This window comes from Misgurnus anguillicaudatus, chromosome 11 (genome assembly GCF_027580225.2).
Source record: "Misgurnus anguillicaudatus chromosome 11, ASM2758022v2, whole genome shotgun sequence".
Taxonomy (NCBI): Eukaryota; Metazoa; Chordata; class Actinopteri; order Cypriniformes; family Cobitidae; genus Misgurnus; species Misgurnus anguillicaudatus.
Window position 1 is genome coordinate 8254953 of NC_073347.2, and position 18365 is coordinate 8273317.

The 18365-nt window shown below is 39.8% G+C and overlaps 1 protein-coding gene and 1 long non-coding RNA gene across 2 annotated transcripts in view; both read right to left on the reverse strand.

Moving 5' to 3' along the window:
• LOC129416620 (uncharacterized) overlaps positions 1 to 12679 on the reverse strand; it is a 49127-nt gene extending 36448 nt beyond the window's left edge. Inside the window, exons 1-8 of the mRNA XM_073873636.1 lie at positions 12468 to 12679; positions 5704 to 5831; positions 5537 to 5603; positions 5326 to 5423; positions 4241 to 4324; positions 4015 to 4076; positions 3824 to 3895; positions 3671 to 3725 (exon numbers count right to left, since the gene is read on the reverse strand). Of these exons, the coding sequence (XP_073729737.1) occupies positions 3671 to 3725; positions 3824 to 3895; positions 4015 to 4076; positions 4241 to 4324; positions 5326 to 5423; positions 5537 to 5603; positions 5704 to 5829 (564 nt within the window). The 5' untranslated portion in view covers positions 5830 to 5831; positions 12468 to 12679. The remainder of the gene's footprint in view (positions 1 to 3670; positions 3726 to 3823; positions 3896 to 4014; positions 4077 to 4240; positions 4325 to 5325; positions 5424 to 5536; positions 5604 to 5703; positions 5832 to 12467) is intronic.
• A 2307-nt stretch (positions 12680 to 14986) lies between these two features.
• On the reverse strand, positions 14987 to 17278 carry LOC129416594 (uncharacterized). Its single transcript, XR_008635452.2, has 2 exons — positions 15713 to 17278; positions 14987 to 15377 (listed from the first exon to the last, which is right to left on the reverse strand). It is a non-coding gene; the product is annotated as an uncharacterized lncRNA (long non-coding RNA).
• Positions 17279 to 18365: the final 1087 nt, after the last annotated feature.

Below are 18365 nucleotides of genomic sequence, written 5' to 3' on the forward strand. Positions count from 1 at the left end.
GAACATAATACGTGCGTTTCCACATGAACATATTAAGTGGCGGAAGTCTCCGCGTTCAGCGCAAGTCTTCTGTCAAACATATAACATAATTCGGCCCGCAGAAAGATTTTTATTTACTTAGTTGTATATTCAGTTGTATATTCGTTTGATTATTGATGTAAACGTTTACGTGTCGTGTCTAAAAGCGCATGTTAAACGCATGTCAACGTGCTGTTTTGTTCTTTCAAAAGTGTGTGAGAGGTTGCGCGTCTTTCGTTGCTACGCAATCATGAGATGCGCTTTCTGTGACAGCTAGAATAAGGAATGCGTGATCAAATTTTTCATCTGCACGGTGCACCTCACGTCAATCATATCATTGTCACAATGCGATCAGCTGGTCGGGACAGAGAAGAGCTGTAACCCGGGCTTACTCAGCTGTTACTCATTAGTTTAAGTCACAGCTTACATTGACGACACAAGCAAAGATTAGGAGAAACGTGCAAAAGATCAAAGATGGCTATGTATGCAACTCACTCATCTCAAAATGAGTGTATAATAAGTATATCATCATGTTGCTTGCTATGCAGTTACATATAGAGCAGTAATTTTATTTTTATACAGAGATGGTACATAGCCAATTCAATACTGGGAGTTAAACAATCCAAAATAAATCAAAACAGAAAATTTTTGGTGGCAAAAATGTAGGCTAATTGTTCATAAATGTATTCAGGAATTGAATTTGTTAGTTTAGTGTAAGGTTAAAGTAGAAAAAGTTTAAGAGAAGGTTAAGAAAAGAGTTACCTACTGTTATAAAATAATGTAAAAAAGAACTTTGCAGTAGTATTTTATTTATCATGTTTTCATATTATATATATTTTATATATTATATTTTAATAAAAAGTGTTTAAAAAGTGTAAACAAATTGTAAAAAAAGTTTATAGTAATAAACAACCTGCAGTTTAATGTTTGCATTTTCCCCTTACTGTACCGAAAATGAGCCGAACCGTGGCTTCAAAACCGGGGTACGCACCGAACCGTGATTTGTGCGTACCGTTACACCCCTACTGATAATTGCATACCACCATAAAGGAGTTAATCATCAGGGAAAAGGCTTTACCATGAATCAGATTCGATCCAGTGACTATTGGATCCACAGGCTGAGCCAAACAGCATCCTATATTCGCCAGTGTGTGTTCTGTCGAAAATTAAGGAGATCTGTGGAAAAACAAAAAATGAGTGATCTTCCTACAGAAAGAGTTGAGCCCTTTCCAACTTTCACCTATTGTGGCATGGATGTCTTTTTTGCCATTTATCATTAAGCAAGGACGCAGAGAACACAAAAGATATGGCCTGCTCTACATGCTTTTATTCTCGTGCCATTCATGAAGAGATGTTGGAGGACCTATCGACCGATGCCTTTATCAATGGACTACGATGCTTTATTGCACTACGTGGCTCAGTCAAGCAAATTAAGTGTGACCATGGGACCAATTTTGTGGGAACCAAAAATGAACTCGCTACAGCTCTTCAGGTGCTGAGAGACGGAGAACCTTTCTTGGGGAAAAGCAATGTGATTTTGTCTTCAATGCACCTCACACAAGTCTTGCAGGCAGGGTTTGGGAAAGGCAAATATTTTTGTATGAAGCAGCAGCTATTGTGAATAGTCACCATCTTACAACAGAGAACCTTAACGATCCAAACGGTTTGGAACCAATCACTCCCAATCACCTCATCACCATTAAGGATACTACAGCTGTACATCCTTCTGGAAGGTTCGTTAGGGAGGATTTGTATGGAAGGAAAAGATGGCGTCAAGTACAATTCTTAGCAGAACAATTTTGGAACCGCTGGAGGAGGAGTATCTCCATAACATCATTGTCAGACAACGGTGGCACAAGCCCAGGAGAAATATTCAAGTAGGTGATGTAGTGATAGACACTGATGAAACATAACCAAGATCTGTGTGGAGACTTGCAAGAGTCTTAGAGACAGTAACAGACTAAGATGGACTCGCCAGGAGGGTCAAAATAACCATTGGAGACAGAAATCTGAACAAAAAGGGTGAAAGACATAGCAGAGTGTTTGTGGTTGAATGTCCAGTTCACAAATTAGTTCTACTTTTAGAATCTTCTTAAGGGAAAACTTTAAGATAACATACAGTTAAGTTTTTAAAGTTTAGTATAGTTTTTTCATTAAAGGAATTGTTTCATATAAAATTATTTGTTTTAAAAATCTATGTGTTAAAATAATTTTGTGGGAGTGTTAAGGACCTCATACGATTACATGCATTTGTAGTTTTTTATTTTGACACTTCCTGTTTAGCCGCAACTGGCTTTTATTTTGAAAGAACTGTATGCGCGAGGGGAAATCTAACAAATAGAGGAAAAGTAAAAGATCGCTTAAGATAACACGCAGCGCCTGATGAACCTCTATTGCAGGTATGATGAATAATGATGATGTAGTTGGGATGATAGAGTAAGGTTCAACAAAATATAGATAAGCAATGGTCCATTTGTGAGAAGGAAGAGGAAACAGTTTTAGGGGCTGTCCACACGGAGACGCGTATCACCGTATACGTATAAATTAGTTATCGTATTGGGGTTTCATCCACACGGATCCGGCGTTTTGGGAGACTGAATCCGCTATTTTTTGAAACCGGGTCCTAAAGTGGATAAATCTGAAACCGACACCCTTGCGGTTTCGTGTGTACAGCCAATCCGTATATTTTGTGAAGCGAAAACGTCATCACATCACGTGTCGGAAGCGTCACACGTAACAGCAACAACAATAACGGCGGACTACGTGATTGTGTTCGTGCTACAGAAGCTACTAAAGCCTACTAGCTTTATTACAGCAAAATCTATTGCTTCTATGCAATTGTGGTGACCAACAAGCAATAATGGACAACATCATACGTTGGTTATGCGCATGCTCAAAGTCTTCTTCTCCGTGTATAGTGTATATCTGTGGCAGAATTACAGCGCCCCATACTGGTCCGGCATATATACTACACCGCTTTCAGTCAGTTTCAGTGGTTTCATGTTTACGGATAATTTTTTTAGAGCAAGGAAAAAAATGATCGGATAGGGAATGCACCGGCTTCGTGTGGACATAGCCTTAAACTTCAGACTTATCACCCAGTTAATTTGCCATCCAGCACAGTAGGTGGCGATAATGCTCCTAAGGAGTTAATCACCATTAAACAAGAAGAAGATCGCTAACATAAAGAAAGGCTGAAATGGCAACAAAGGTTAAAGAATTAAAGAATTTAGTTCCAGTCGAAAGTGGCAACAAGGTATGTTGTGTCTTATGATGTAGAGAATGTGTTTTGTTAAGTTTTAGTAGCCTACATGCTGATAAAATGTTAATGAAAATGGTTAATGCTTGAGTGAGAGTGACACTATTGCTGGATCCCAAACCACCTACTTCCATACTATATAGTACGTAAAAAGCGCTACTTTACGTACTATATAGTATGGAAGTAGGCGGTTTGGGATCCAGCATTTGTTTTGTTTATTCTGTGTTCAGATCTTAATTTAATCTTGGTTTATGCAAAGAAACATTAAAAAGTCACTTAATCATCAGTTCTGGCTGACTTCTTTCGATTGGACGCTACATTGGTATTTTTACTTTATATCTTAGAACATCGTTGTTTTCACCTGTTGTTAATCAAATTAAAGGAAATTCTCACCGCACACTTCAGCATGCACAGCTCATAGATGACACATCCCAACATCCATATGTCACTGTAAAAGTTATTATTATCAGAATGTAAGTATTCAGTCTGAAATATTGTATGTACATGTATGCATGATATCATTGCAGTTTGATGATGTTTTATTACGTTTTCTCCTCATAAGGTTTGCCATTCCAAATCTCAGGTGCAAGATATGAATATGTTGGCTCTTTAGGGGACCTAATAGATACAAGAGCAGAATACAAATCATAAAGCACACACAAATATGAACTATGCTGTCTTTTGTATGTATTGAGGAGTTATTGATGGTAGTTTTAAGTCAAAGAAGCAAACAATACCCTTGATCAATTACTCCAAACTCGCCAAGACGGAGGGTGCCAAATGAAGTGAAGAATATGCTCTGTTATAAGAAACCAAGATATTTTGTAAGTTTGGAGATACGGGGTAAACACGTGTAAAGCCAAATTAGATACATTTTCAGAGCACTTTAACTGAATTATAGGCTCCGGCACATACTTTATACTGTACTGTAGATAGTATGCATCAACTAAATGAAATCTTTACCTCAGGATGCACGTTTTTATGCAGGATCTGTTGATCATGCAGGTATTTCAAAGCCATGCAGATCATCACAATACAATCCAGAATCTGTAAATCATACAAGTGTGAATTTACATCATTTATTTTGTTAAAACTGCAACACTTGACGGCAAGAAGTTAAAATCATTTGGAATTATTTGTGACTTATTATGAGAAATATTATTGCATTTTGGGTATGTGGACAACTGGTTGCCCTGGTGTTCTCTCAGAATGAATTATATGCATGCCTTTACTTAAAGCTGAGTAGCTTTAAAAGATCCTATAGATCTGATTGCTCAATTCTGCTCTTGGATGGTCAACACCCTACAGTTTTGCTCAAACCTTCTCCACCATATACCTACCGTATGTTGAGCTTTCTATGTGATTTAGATGTTTTATTTAGGGTTTTAAAGCAACACTATGTAGTTTCCATGTAAAAATGACTTACAGCTCCACCATGTGGTTGAAAAGCGCAACAGTGCCTGGTATCAGACACTCTTCTGCAGGCAGGGGGAGGGGCGGGACTGTGTTTCTTACCCTCCACCGCCACTTTCAGAGTGTGCTTGTAGCAGCTAGGAGGCTGCTCAGGTTGCAGCAACAGTACAGTTTGTCCAGTTAAAAGTTGTTCTATCGCTGAAATAATTTTAGAGACATTATTTAAAGGTAAAAAAACTACATAGTGTTGCTTTAAGATGCACCACTTTAAAAATGAATCATGCTTATGCTGCACTGTAAAAAATGCAGCATTTTTGTCAAATCAACATATCTTTTTATGCTACTTTAACGTAAAAAAAATAAACAATTTTAACTTGTTTGTTGTTAGTGATGTCAACTATTCACTGGTCAAAACTTAAAATAGTATGTTAAACTGACTTGGAAAACCAAGTTGTTTTAACTTCATGCTGCATTTTGTTCACAGTGTGGAATGGATTGTGCTTCTGGAGACCCAACAGGTTCCAAAACTAATGATTCGATTCTACGTGTGCTTGATTAGCAAGAGAATTTGTAAAAACCGGGAGCAGAATTAACATTGCCTGTGCTAATCTTTTACCACCAGTCTACAATCATACCTCATTCTCAGAAAATTGATCTGTTCCATTTATTTTAATTTTCTGAGCAAGATCTCCACCTTCGCAGTGCTCCAACAGAAGATACAAACAGTCTGAATCTGAAAGTTTAATAATAATTACAGTATAACAAACTTTAATATTAGTTAAAAATAAGTCAGTAATTTATTTAGCCCTGAAAGGTGAACAGAAAAAATCTTAATTTTTGTTCAACCTGTGATGATTTCCTCATAATGGACGATATGTGGATGGGTGAGCTGGAGGAGAAATTTTAATTCATCCTAAAAACAGACAGAAACACAACCTCAAATAATCTTATAATCATTGACCTTTTATAATCATTTAACTCAAATCTCATTCAAATCAAACTGTTAAACTTACCTGGTTTTTGCTCAACTTTTTAACGACAAACAGGTCACCCCCTTCATTTTTCACCAGGATCTTGTTCTTTTCTTCACTCACTAATGTGTAGCCATGGTCTTGTACAATGGATAGACTGTTGCCCATTGCTGTAAATTCATGCAAAGCAAAAATGTTTTAGAGAAAAAAACATTTGTGTGTATCTAAGCTAACAAAATATTTGTTTTCTATAGATGGGTTGCACGGCGACATCATTAACTGGTTGCGCACGCAACCGAGAGGCAGAAAGAAAAGACGTGCCTGATGTTGTAGGCTAGTAGCGGTGTCTACACTCTAAAAAACAAACGGTGCTATATAGCACCAAAACTGTTGCCCTGGATCGCAACGACAGAAGAACCACCCCTAGTGCCATACAGCACCGGTGAAGCACCAGCGAAGCACCAGTGAAGCACCTGTGTAGAACCATATAGTGCTATGTAGAACCATATGTGGTGCTATAGTGGTGCTATAGTGGTGCTATATGGCCCCTATATGGTTCTACACATGTTAAATGCATGTCAACGCGCTGTTTTGTTTTTTCAAAAGTGTGTGAGAGGTTGCGCATCTTTCGTTGCTACGCAATCATGAGACGCGCTTTCTGTGACAGCGAGAATAAGAAATGCGTGATCAGATTTTTCATCTGCACCTCACGTCAATCATATCATTGTCTAAATGCGATCAGCTGGTCGGGACAGAGAAGAGCTGTAACCCAGGCTTTCTCAACTGCGGAGGGGTTTGTTAGTTTAAGTCACAGCTTACATTGACGACACAAGCAAAGAATAGGAGAAACGTGCAAAAGATAAAAGATGGCTATGTTTGCAAGTCACTCATCTCAATATGAGTGTATAATAAGTATATCATCATGTTGCTTGCTATGCAGTTACACATAAAGCTACACTAAAGTCCATTCTTGTTTAATGTTTTCCTTATTGTAGATTTGTCAACAAAAATGTTAGCATGTGCCAGAGATTTCTGTATGTCTTTAGCTGACACACTAGGATTCTTCTTAACCTCATTGAGCATTCTGCGCTGTGCTCTTGCAGTCATCTTTACAGGACGACCACGCCTAGGGAGTGTAGCAACTAGCAACAGTGCTGATCTTTCTCCATTTGTAGACAATCAGTCTTACTGTGGACACATGGACATCAAGGCTTTTAGATTTACTTTTGTAGCCCTTTCCAGCTTTATTTAAGTCAACAATTCTTGATCGTAGGTCTTCTGAGAGCTCTTTTGTGCGAGGCATGGTTCACATCAAACAATGCTTCTTCAGAACAGCAAACTCAAAACAGGTGTGTGTTTTTTATTGGACAGGGCAGCTTTAATCAACACATCCAATCTCATCACATTGATTGGACCCCAGGTTGGCTGACTCCTGACTCCAATTAGCTCTTGGAGAAGTTATTGGCCTAGGGTTTCACATGCTTTTTCCACCCTGCACTGTGAATGTTTACATGTTGTGTTCAATAAAAACATGAAAACGTATAATGTTTGTGCGGTAGTTTAAGCAGACTGTGTTTCTCTATTGTTGTGACGTTTATGACCAATTTATGAAGAAATCCAAGTAAGCCCAAACGGTTCACATACTTTTTCTTTCAACTGTATAAGGCTTTGTTTATTCGGTTGCTAGGGTACTAAATTTGGTTGCTAGGGAGAAAATTGCCATCCCATAATGATTACACTCCAAGTCACAAGTAAAGTGGTCCAACCCCCCATGTCTCTACAATGTTCTGATGCGGAGATATAAGGCTTTGTTTATTCGGTTGCTAGGGTGCTCATACTTGGTTGCTGGGGCGTGGCTTTGTACCTCTTGGCATACATTAGTCATAACCTTCCGAGATACAAGTAAAACAGTCCAACCACTGCGTCTCTACGATGTTCTGATGCATAGATATAAGGCTTTGTGTATTCGGTTGCTAGGGTGCTCAAATTTGGTTGCTAGGGGCGTGGCTTGGGAGTAAAACAAACCCCACATTTTAGACAAACGGGGGCGCTAGTGAGCCACTAAATAGACACTGACCTTTTTGTCAACACTTAACAGCCGACAACTCTGATGTGTGTGGCAAATTTAAAGTTAATCTAAGCATGCCAAGAGCCTTAAATATGCCTGAAATAAAAGTAAAGTTTGACGCGTTGCCATGGGAACAGCGCTTGAGATGTCAAAAATTCCTTCGCAATTTAGCATCTACAATCTCTCAACATCATGTTAACCAATACTGAATACGCAAAAAATCCAAGGCACTCAAGTGAGAAAAATATTAAAAAGCCTTTAATTCACTGGGCTACATACAAAATTTAAAAGGTAGATCTACGCGTTTCGGCTTACGCCTTTATCAGGATACGCATGCATTGATACACAGCGCTCTACTTAAACGGTAATCACGAGCAGCTGGATAATAGATGGGAGTGGCCACCATTCCATTCAAGTAAAGATAATCTAATCACTATACCCACATTTCAGATTCACTTACATCACACTAAAATGTAAATAGAGTAAATAAAAAAATTACAAAAGAGGAAGGCTTTTTAATATTTTTCTCACTTGAGTGCCTTGGATTTTTTTGCGTATTCAGTATAATTATTTCCTCTCATCGTCCAAAGAGCACCAGTGATTGTCACAAAAGAAGACCAGTGTAGCACGCTCTGCTATTTCTCATCATGTTAACCAAGTTTGTTGTCAATCGCATAAATCCTATAGAAGGAGTATTTAAAAGTTCACAGCATGTAACTGTCAGCCTTAAATGTGTGAAAATGAAAGTAAAGTTTTACACGTTGCCATTGAAAAAGAGTTTAAGATATCAAAAATCCCTTTCGCAATTTAGCATCTACAATGTCTCAGCATCATGTTGACCACTTCTGGAATCAATCACATTAATTCTTTAGAAGAAGTATTTAAAAGTGTACCGCATGCGACTGTAAGGCTTAAATATGCCTTAAAAATGAATGTAAAGTTTGACAGGTTGCCATGGGAACCGCTTTTGAGATATCAAAAAACAATCCAAAATTTTCAACAATCCAAAATGGCCGACTTCCTGTTGGGCGGAGCAAAAATGTGTGAGGGCTTACATTTTTGCTTGATCTGTGCCCCAATGTTTGTTTTTGCATTACAGGGGGCGCTACAGAGCTCCCTTGCCATGCCCGTGGTCCAGCCTTTGCCCGGACCGACGGCCGACGACTCTGACATCTGTGCCAAATTTCAAGAGTTTTCGAGTATGTTAAGGCACCCAAAGTGCCCAAAAGTGTAAAAAAAAACTAAAATAATAATCCTAAGGAAAACAATAGGGCAGGGCTATTTAATTAGTTTGTCGTGGGGGCCAGTTCATAAAAAAGCATCTCAATTGATGGACCGGAGATATAACAGTGATGATGACTACATTTTCTTACATTTAAACATACTTAATGTTATATTTTGAAACTGCATAAAAACAAAATTAGTGCATTGTACAATAGGCTTTTTCTACAAACATGTATTTTGAAACTGCATTCAACAACATTAGTGCATTGTTAGATGTCAAAGTAGGTTTTTTCTACATCCAGACATGTTCATATGTTGCATTTTAAAATTGCATAACAACATAAGTGCATTGTAAGACGCCCAAGTAAGCTTTATTCTACTTTTAATAGGTAAATAAGAGCCATATCACACTCATTGAGAATTTAACTTATTTACTCACTTCAGTACACATAATACAAAAGTTTATAATATGGAACATAATTGTTTTAATCTGTTTTTTGTCAAAGCTAATTATTACAGTAGCCCTATTTAAACTACAATAGCCATCTTAATAACTGGCAAACATTAGGCTATAATAAGACAGAATATGTTTGCGCAAGAGCAGTAAAATCAGGTGTATGTTTGTCACGCATACAGTGGTGCAGGTGCTGGGCTGTGAGCGATGGGCGACTAACTGTTACTCGTTTTATTATTGCATTCTTGTGTGAGAACGATGACTCGCATAATATTTGAGCCTTTGTCTGCTTTGAATTTTGGAGAAACGGCAGGATCTTTTTGTCTAGTTCACAAAATCGTTTCAACGAGTTTCCTTTATTAAGACATCTAACGTTAATGTCATTGTGGATAAGCATAAACATATCAGACAACAATTGTTGGAAAAAGCAGTGTTTTAAGCTGGAAATACAACAAATAAAGTTAAAACAGTCATAGAGTCCGGTCTCTTAACTCACCACTGTCAGCTATCGCGTCTTGAGACGCGGGCGCGAGCGGGGGAGGCGATTGCGTTGAACTTGTGGACCAAAGCGCGAATATAAACCGCTGCTCGCACCAGTCACGTGACCCGCACTCTGCAGCTCATGCTGTATGAAACAGACGCACGCGAATCAACTCGTAACTGTAGGGCCCCTTGTCTAACTTACCACATTTATTCTAGAGATGTCTTTTTTACAGACTACATAAAGGGCCGGATCAAATTACCTTGGGGCCGGGTTTGGCCCGCGGACCGCCAATTGATTAGCCCTGCAATAGGGCTTCGCACCTTTCGGTGCAGGCCATTCTGCTCCTCTGTGCTCGGGCCCTAATAAACAAAGCAAAAACAATAGGGTCCTCACACCCCGGTATGCACAGGCCCTAATAATAAATGGAGCAAAAACAATAGGGCTTTTCGGTGTTTGGGCCATAATAATAAAAAATTATAATCCTAAGGAAAACAATAAGGCGCCCCAATTAAAGCTGTAAGCAGCGATGGAAGGGCCCTTGCACGCATGTGCACCGCCACCCTATGGCCTTAGTTAAGCAGGGAACCAGGGATTTAAATTTAAGTGGTTAAATATAGGTGGATATTCAAAGGAACTTTGATGTGCCACACCTCCTGTTTGCAGCAGGTGGCACTATGACTGTAACTGATTGTTGTTATATTGATGTGTTCAGGCCAGGACTCTTGTCAAACATATGAAGTCTGTGACAGGTCGGACGTTGCATGCCTGAGTTACAACAGCTTTCTCATGGTGAAACATCAAACTTTGCCAGGTCACCACGGACATGCCCTTTAACGAAAATTCCAGATCTTCGTAATTTGTCATTGTGAAGTCCTTAAGTTCAGACTGACCAAATATGATGATGATCTGAATAAATTTCTATGAGCAGTAAACACTGTGTAAAACATGGCATTTTCTGCTGCCAGCAGGTGGGGCTATAACTTTTATTGAATTTTCCATGTTGATGTGTTCAGGCCAGGACACTTATCAAACATGTGAAGTGTGGGTCAGAGTGGACGTTTTAAGTCTGAGTTAGAACAACTTCCTGTTTCATTGCAAAACACAGAATTTTGGCAGGCAACCATGGACACACCCTCCAACAACATGTCAAGATTTCTGCAATTTAGCATCGCAAATGCCTTTACAAGACACGGACCAAATATGATGATGATCTGATTAAGTTTCAAGGAGGAGTTTGTTAAAGCCTGGAAATGGCGAAATTTGCACTCAAGCTACAGAAAATTCAAAATGGCTGACTTCCTGTAGGCTTTAGAGCTTGGCTCCAAGAGACTTTTTTGTAGGTCTTGGGGTAATACATGATCCTATCACATTTCAAATTTGTACGTTTACCGTAGCGGGGGGCTGCTCTCTTAAATTTTTGTAGGTGGCGCTTTACAGCCATTTTTACACCTCCAGCTCTGAAGCCTATTTGAAATAAAAATGTTCACCATATTTTAGACGTGTGCAACGTTTCATGAGTTTTTGAGCTTGTTTAGGCTGTCAAAAATGCGATTCATTTAGCGATAGTTTGCGAGGCCGCCACGGACACGCCCTTTAACGAAAAGTCAAGGTCGTCGCTATTTATCATCACACAAGGTCTTGAGATTAGACTGATGAAATATGATGTTGATATGGCTAAATCTTTGTTATTGAATTATGAAATGTTGATGTGTTCAGGCCAAGACCCTTATCAAACATGTGAAGCGTGGGGCAGATTGGACATTGTATGCCTGAGTTATAACAACTTCTGTTTCATGCGAAAATTGTGAAATTTGTCAGGCCGCCACGGACACACCCTCCAACGAAAAGTCAAAAGCTCTGCAATTTAACATCGCAAAGGCCTTTAGATGACACAGACTATATATGATGATGATCTGATTAAATCTCTAGGAGGAGTTCGTTAAAGTACGAAGCCTGGAAATGGCAAAATTTGAACAGAAATCACAGAGAAAATTAAAATGGCTGACTTCCTGTGGTGTTTAGAGCTTGGTTCTAGGGGACCTTTTTGTAGGTCTTGAGGTGATAGATGACCCTACCAAATTTTGTATCTGTACGTTTTTCGTAGCGGGAGAGCTGTTCTCTTGAAATTTTGCAGGAGGCGCTATAGAGTAATTTCTACACGCCCACTTCTGTCACCTATACCACATGTAAATTTTTGTCACTTATGACACGTGTGCAAAGTTTGATGAGTTTTCAAGCATGTTTAGGCCCTCAAAAATGTGATTTATTTTGGAGAAGAAGAAGAAAAAGAAACTGAGCAAAAACAATAGGGCTTTGCACCCATGGTGCAGGCCATTTTCGCCTGCTCCACGGTGCTCGGGCCCTAATAAATTTGAGCAAAAACAATAGGGTTTCACACCTTTTGGTGTAGGCCATTCTGCCCTGCTCCTTGGTGCTCGGGCCCTAAAAATAATAATTCAAACAAAAACAATAGGGCTTCGCACCTTTCGGTGCAGGCCACTCTGGCCCACTAAGTAATGTATTTTTGAAATTACTTATCCCATCTGAATAATTCTTTTTGGATTGCTTTTTCTTACCTGACAAAAACTGGGAGCAAAAACCTGTGTGGTCCTGTGTTTGGAAATAGTTGTTATTATCTTCAATGTTTCCGTCTTCCACCGATGAGATGTTTCACAGACTAGAACGGTTTGTGGATGATTTCCGAGGCGAGGCTTGCTGACGATTCTGACGGATGAGTTGCTGACACTCAAGAGGTCTTCGCTGCAGCCTGCATCGCGATGACGTAGTGGATTAATCCAATATGTAGTGGATGTTCAATCACGCATCCGCAGTGAAGAGTAGGGCTGCCAACTTTTTAGTTCAGCTTGGAGATTCAATTGATTTTTTTCTCTTTTATTTAAAACTGTCACGGCAAACATCACACAGGCTTTTACTTCTTACAAACATGCACACGCGGGTGAGAGTTGATTAAAATTGCCGTTGTTTCTACATGCGTGGAATCCGGACAGGTCTCTGCTTTTCATCCAGACCTTTGTGTGTTCGACTTTATATGGTGCAGCGCTGAGTGATCGTCGTATGACTGAGCAAAAACAATAGGGCTTTCTGGCCTGCTCCTCGGTGCTGGGCCCTAATAAAAAGTTTAAGTGCAACAACAGTATGTTGGCTTTCTTAAGCCAACATAATAATAATAGTGATGCTTTGCATAAATGCAAGCACCACGAATAATAAGTATGAGGAAAAATAAAAGTGATGCTTTCCATAAATGCAAGCACCACTAATAACCGAAAGTCCCCAATAATAATATCCTGAGCAATGATAATAGTGAAGCTTTGCATAAATGCAAGCACCACTAATAATAAATATGAGGAATAATAATAGTGATGCTTTCCATAAATGCAAGCACCACTAATAACCGAAAGTCCCAATTTTTTTGCCCGCAGTGGCCCCACCCGGGGCCCAAAGGGACATGTTTGCTGGGAATGAACTTAAAATTTTAAGGCAATAGTTTTTCACAGTGTAATTAACAAAACCCTGAAAATTCTAAAAACAGACTGAGGTTTTTGAATAAAAAATGCTATTAAAATGCAATTGTTAAGTAATGTATTTTTGATATTACTTGCATCTGAATAATTATTTTTGGATTGCTTTTTCTTACCTGACAAAAACTGGGAGCAAAAACCTGTGTGGTCCTGTGTTTGAAAATAGTTGTAATTATCTTCAACGTTTCCGTCTTCCACCGATGAGATGATTTCACAGACTAGAACAGTTTGTGGATGAGTTCCGAGGCGAGGCTTGCCGTCGCTTCTGACGAATGAGTTGCTGACACTCAAAAGGTCTTCGCTGCAGCCTGCATCGTGATGACGTAGTGAATTAATCCAATATGTAGTGAAGAGCAGGGCTACTAACTTTTGAGTTCAGCTTTGAGTGAGATTTACGGGGGTTGGGGGTTATTGTGATACTAATTTTTCTAAAGTTCTACTCATTTGCCAATTAATAATATTGTGGATTTTAGGTATTTCTGTGTTAAACTGTTGGAAAAGACTGCAGAAAATGGTTTACAATACAAATCTAATCATATTTTAGAAATTAAATTGAAATAAAAGCTTTTACAAATTACACTGGAAATTAATTTTTAACAATCAAAAATATTTTACACTGATTAGTATAAAGTTATAGTTACAGTTTTAACTTTAAACTTTCAAAAGTGTTGAAATAATAAGGTTCCATATTTTGCTGTGAAGCTGTGCATATGCTCCTCTTCATCTAAAACAATTTCCCCCTGCTTACGCATCCTGTTTTACCAACATGCAAGCTGACCCAGCTGATATGTCTATACACCTCTTCAGTCTCCTGTAGAGAGAGAGAGGCAGCAAAGGACACGTACAGTGACAGAGAAAAATGCCATGTCATCTTTACCATAAAAACACAGTAAAAGTTTGTCTAAATCAGTTTGGAGAGGACAGGAGGTATTTGAGGGAGAGAACAAAGGCCAAGAAAGTAAAGAGTTGATGCTTCATCCTAGACTATATGTTCATAAAACACAGTATAATGAGAAATACATTTATATAACTCATGTAACTTTAAATACTACATCATAAACTAAAACTGCAATGCTTCTGTTGTTCTTTGCTTTTTTTTTGTTTCTATTTCATATAAAGCTGCTTTAGAATAATGAACAATTATGAAAAGTGCTTTATAAATAAAATAGAACCTTATCCAGTTATCTCAGCCCTGTTTCCTGTGGTATAACATCCTGCAGTTGGGATCAAAAACTGAATTTTTCTGTTATTTGCTTCTACATTTTGCCAACATTCAACTATTTTTTATGTAAATCACTAGAAAAAATAAATTTTATTTCATAATGGTAATTTTTTTAACCCTGGAGAACCCAAGAACCCTTTTATTAGCAATTAACATTGGCTGAATTTGACCCGTGAGTTCTCCAGGGTTAACCTTCCCCTGAATTGGGACGTAATTAAAGATATTCAGAAGTACATGTTACCAGCCGGAGCGGGTCACTAATGCCCCTCCGGACGTTCCACCTCGAGGAGGTCCCCAAAAGCACCCCAAAGACCAAGCAACGAGACCAGATAAGTGAAATTTAAAACAAGCTTTATTTAAATTAATTAAAATCAAGATGGGAAGGGGAAAGGGGAATTTAAAATCATGTCTGGCGTGTTCTTTGCAGGGGGAGAGAGGGGGGCCAAGGGAAGAGGACGGAGCTCCTTCGTCCTCGGTAAGTATTTTCTCCTCTTTTAGTTCTGATCGTGGCTTCCTTTCTTTTTAGTGCACACGTGGCGCCCTCCTCGGCTCCTGGAGGCAAAAAGAACACACAATTATTAGAGAGAAGTCCAGCGGTCACCTGTGGTTAGGGAGCCTTTCCCTTTGGAGTCCGGTTTCAACCACAGAACAGAGCCGAAGCAGCGCCTCGTTGGTGGAATTAGGTCCTTTCTCCTGTGTCTCAGAGGTCTTTCTCTCTCCGTTTCCTGTGATCACAAGAATAAATGAGTTATTGTGCTCTGGTTCTCGTTCCAGGTGTTGCAGGCGTGCTGCGTGGGCCCCACAGACGTGATAAGTACAACTCTTGGGTTGGATTTACAGGTTCTTGGCTCGCTGACGTGCTGCGTGGGACTCCCAGACGTGGTAGGTAAGTACAACTCTTGGTTTGGGTTTACAGGCTCTTAGTTCGCTGGCGTGCTACGTGGGACTCACAGGCGTGATAGGTATGTATAACTCTTGGTTTGATTTTACAGGCTCTTTACTCGCACTAGAGGGCTTCTCCTCTACGCAATTTTTAGGATGAAGGAAAACTGTACATCACCTGACTGGGGTAAAAGACTGGATAGCTGGCACGGTTCCCGTCTTACTGGCCTAGTGACTGAGCCTGGCCGGCGTCCTACGTCGACGGAACACCGGGGGTGGAGAAACCACAGGCTTCTTCCGTGCGGCTAGACACTAGGCTCACTCTCCGCCCCGTCCGGGGGTATGAGGGATACCTGTTTCAGAGGTGGATGGCAAGCTTTTCCTCCAAGACACAACAACACCAGTCAGGTAAGTAACAGGGGGTTTCTTTTCTCTTTACGAATCAATGCCGTTATTACTGCAGTATTTCAATCACTGTACTCACAGTTTTCCTTTTCGGCGGGGCACACACAGGCGAGGGGGAATAATGGTGTGAATCCACGTTGGTATCGCTGCTGCTGCACTCCACGAGCCCACACACACGGTGCTTCAGCTGGACCTGGGGTAAGTATGAACGGCAGGAGACACAGCACTACACTGCAACACTCCAGTGTACACAGGTCAAAATAGCACACTCACCCACAGCAGCATACACTCTTTCGTGAAATATAAGGCCGATACTCCCACACTCGATCCAGCTTTGTCCCGGGGGGAGTCGTTGGAGCACCGCCACAGCGAGTGGAATAGAGATCGTCGGCCCCCTTGCAGCTCTGTGCGTACCTCGTCCTTCCTTGGCACACCCACCGGCTTCGATCCTCCACGGTGGGGCCACTACAGAAAGAAGATCCTTCCACACAGGGGTAAGTTTCTATTTAGCGACTTATTTGGAAAGTAAACAATGGGTGTACTCACAACCTCTGTCGGATTTCTTTTCCCAACAGCTTCTGGGTCGCTCCGTTTGCTTTGCAGTTCTTCGGTGGTCACAAAACATCACACACATCAGGTAAGTCTGGGTTGCAACAACCCTGCTGTTACCTCTTCCTTGATGCTACTGGCGAAACGCAGATCTTCCCGGTATTCCAGTGTATCCTTTCACCACGTTTAGCCTGTCCATTCAGTCCCCACCTCACAATGTTGCTGCCTGGTCCACAACGCCGCTTCTGTGCTCTCTCAACAACGACAACAATTGACCACTTCCTGGTTTCCTGATGCTCCTTTTATTCTCCCAGCTCACACGGTTTATCCAATGGCCGTTCGCCGTGTCATCGCGCACACCTGGCATGTGTTTCGCCCTGATTTGTGTCGCCCGGGGTTACCCGGAAGTGCCGGTGTTTGCGGAAGTTGGTCCGGGCGGAACCTTCTCCCGCTGTTTTCAGTTCCGCCTGTTTGTCACTCGTGACATACACTAGTCAACATTTGAATTGGATCAGAAAAGTTCATCAAAGTTCACCCAAGACAAGAATGTCTATTGGGAATTGGTTTTAAGACAACTTTTGTAAGAGTTTTTGATCCACTTGAAATGTTAACTAGTATGAGCAGAGGTAAGAAGGACCCTAAGTGCTGACAGCTCCAGCTGCAGTCCAAGTGAAGTGAAGAGACACCTAGCTGTCGTTATAACAACTGCACTGAAGTATACAAAGAAATGATGGAAAGAGAAGAAACTCGGAGCTGACATTTCAGGAGAGAGGTATCCAAAATACTAAATGATAAAGTGCAGAGTGTTGTAAGATCAGATCAGGAAAATGGAAAGAATAAATCTGATCACATCACATAGGCTACACTGAAACATTACTACTTGGACCTTCTTTTAAAAGACCCGCCCCATACATACGCAACCCGGCAAGGATGTCGGTTAGTAGACACGCTCCTTACTGCTGATTGGTAGTCGGCCCATCTCCTTTTCCAAAGCGTTTTTCAAACATTGTGCACTCCGCCTTTAATAAGATTTATGTATTTTGATACATGATGCACATAACATTTCCATCCATCAAAATTTCCTAAAGAAAACTAATAAACTTTATGTGATTGATATGTGTCAGTTGACTTTAATTCTGACAGATGTTGATATTTTAATGACAATTTTTGGTTACCCTCATGGTGAACAGTGTTTACTTTTGTTGGGCTGTGACCTTAGATTTCTTAGCCTTAAGATTTTTTGACTGTTTTCATATATTGTAAACCAACAAGTCAAGAAAAATGTCACTGTGGTGCGGTTTTATTACTGATCATTTTATAAATATCATGTAGCAGCATGTCTGACTGATATTAACTGGAATAATCCATGCTGGGTACCATGCTGGGTACCAGGATTGTATAAAACTCACTTTATTTAACACAACCTAATATAATCAATTTACTTTATCCTATATATTAGTTTAATTAGCTTGTTCTAACTTAAAGTAATTTGTTTGTTCCAACGTTTAAAAAGTGGTTGCATGGATTTAATTATTTACTTTGAGTCAATGTCAAATATTGTGTGTGTGATTGATTACTTCAATTTTATAAGTTGATCCAAGGTTTTTCTTTTTTCAGTGTAATGACAAGATTTATCTGTGAAAATGCGGTGTGTGGAAAATAATGCATAGGCCTAGTTGATTGTCAGCATTTACATAAAGCCTACAAACAGAGATTTTGGTAATTTTAACCATTTTTGACAATGGGCAAAACCAACCATTTTAACAACTGTAACTTTAAAAAAAATGAAGGACCATACAAAGTGATTTTTTAAAAAATTGTTCTGTGTGATATTAATTTGTTAGCTTTTCTGCAGCATAAACTGTTATCTGAAACTG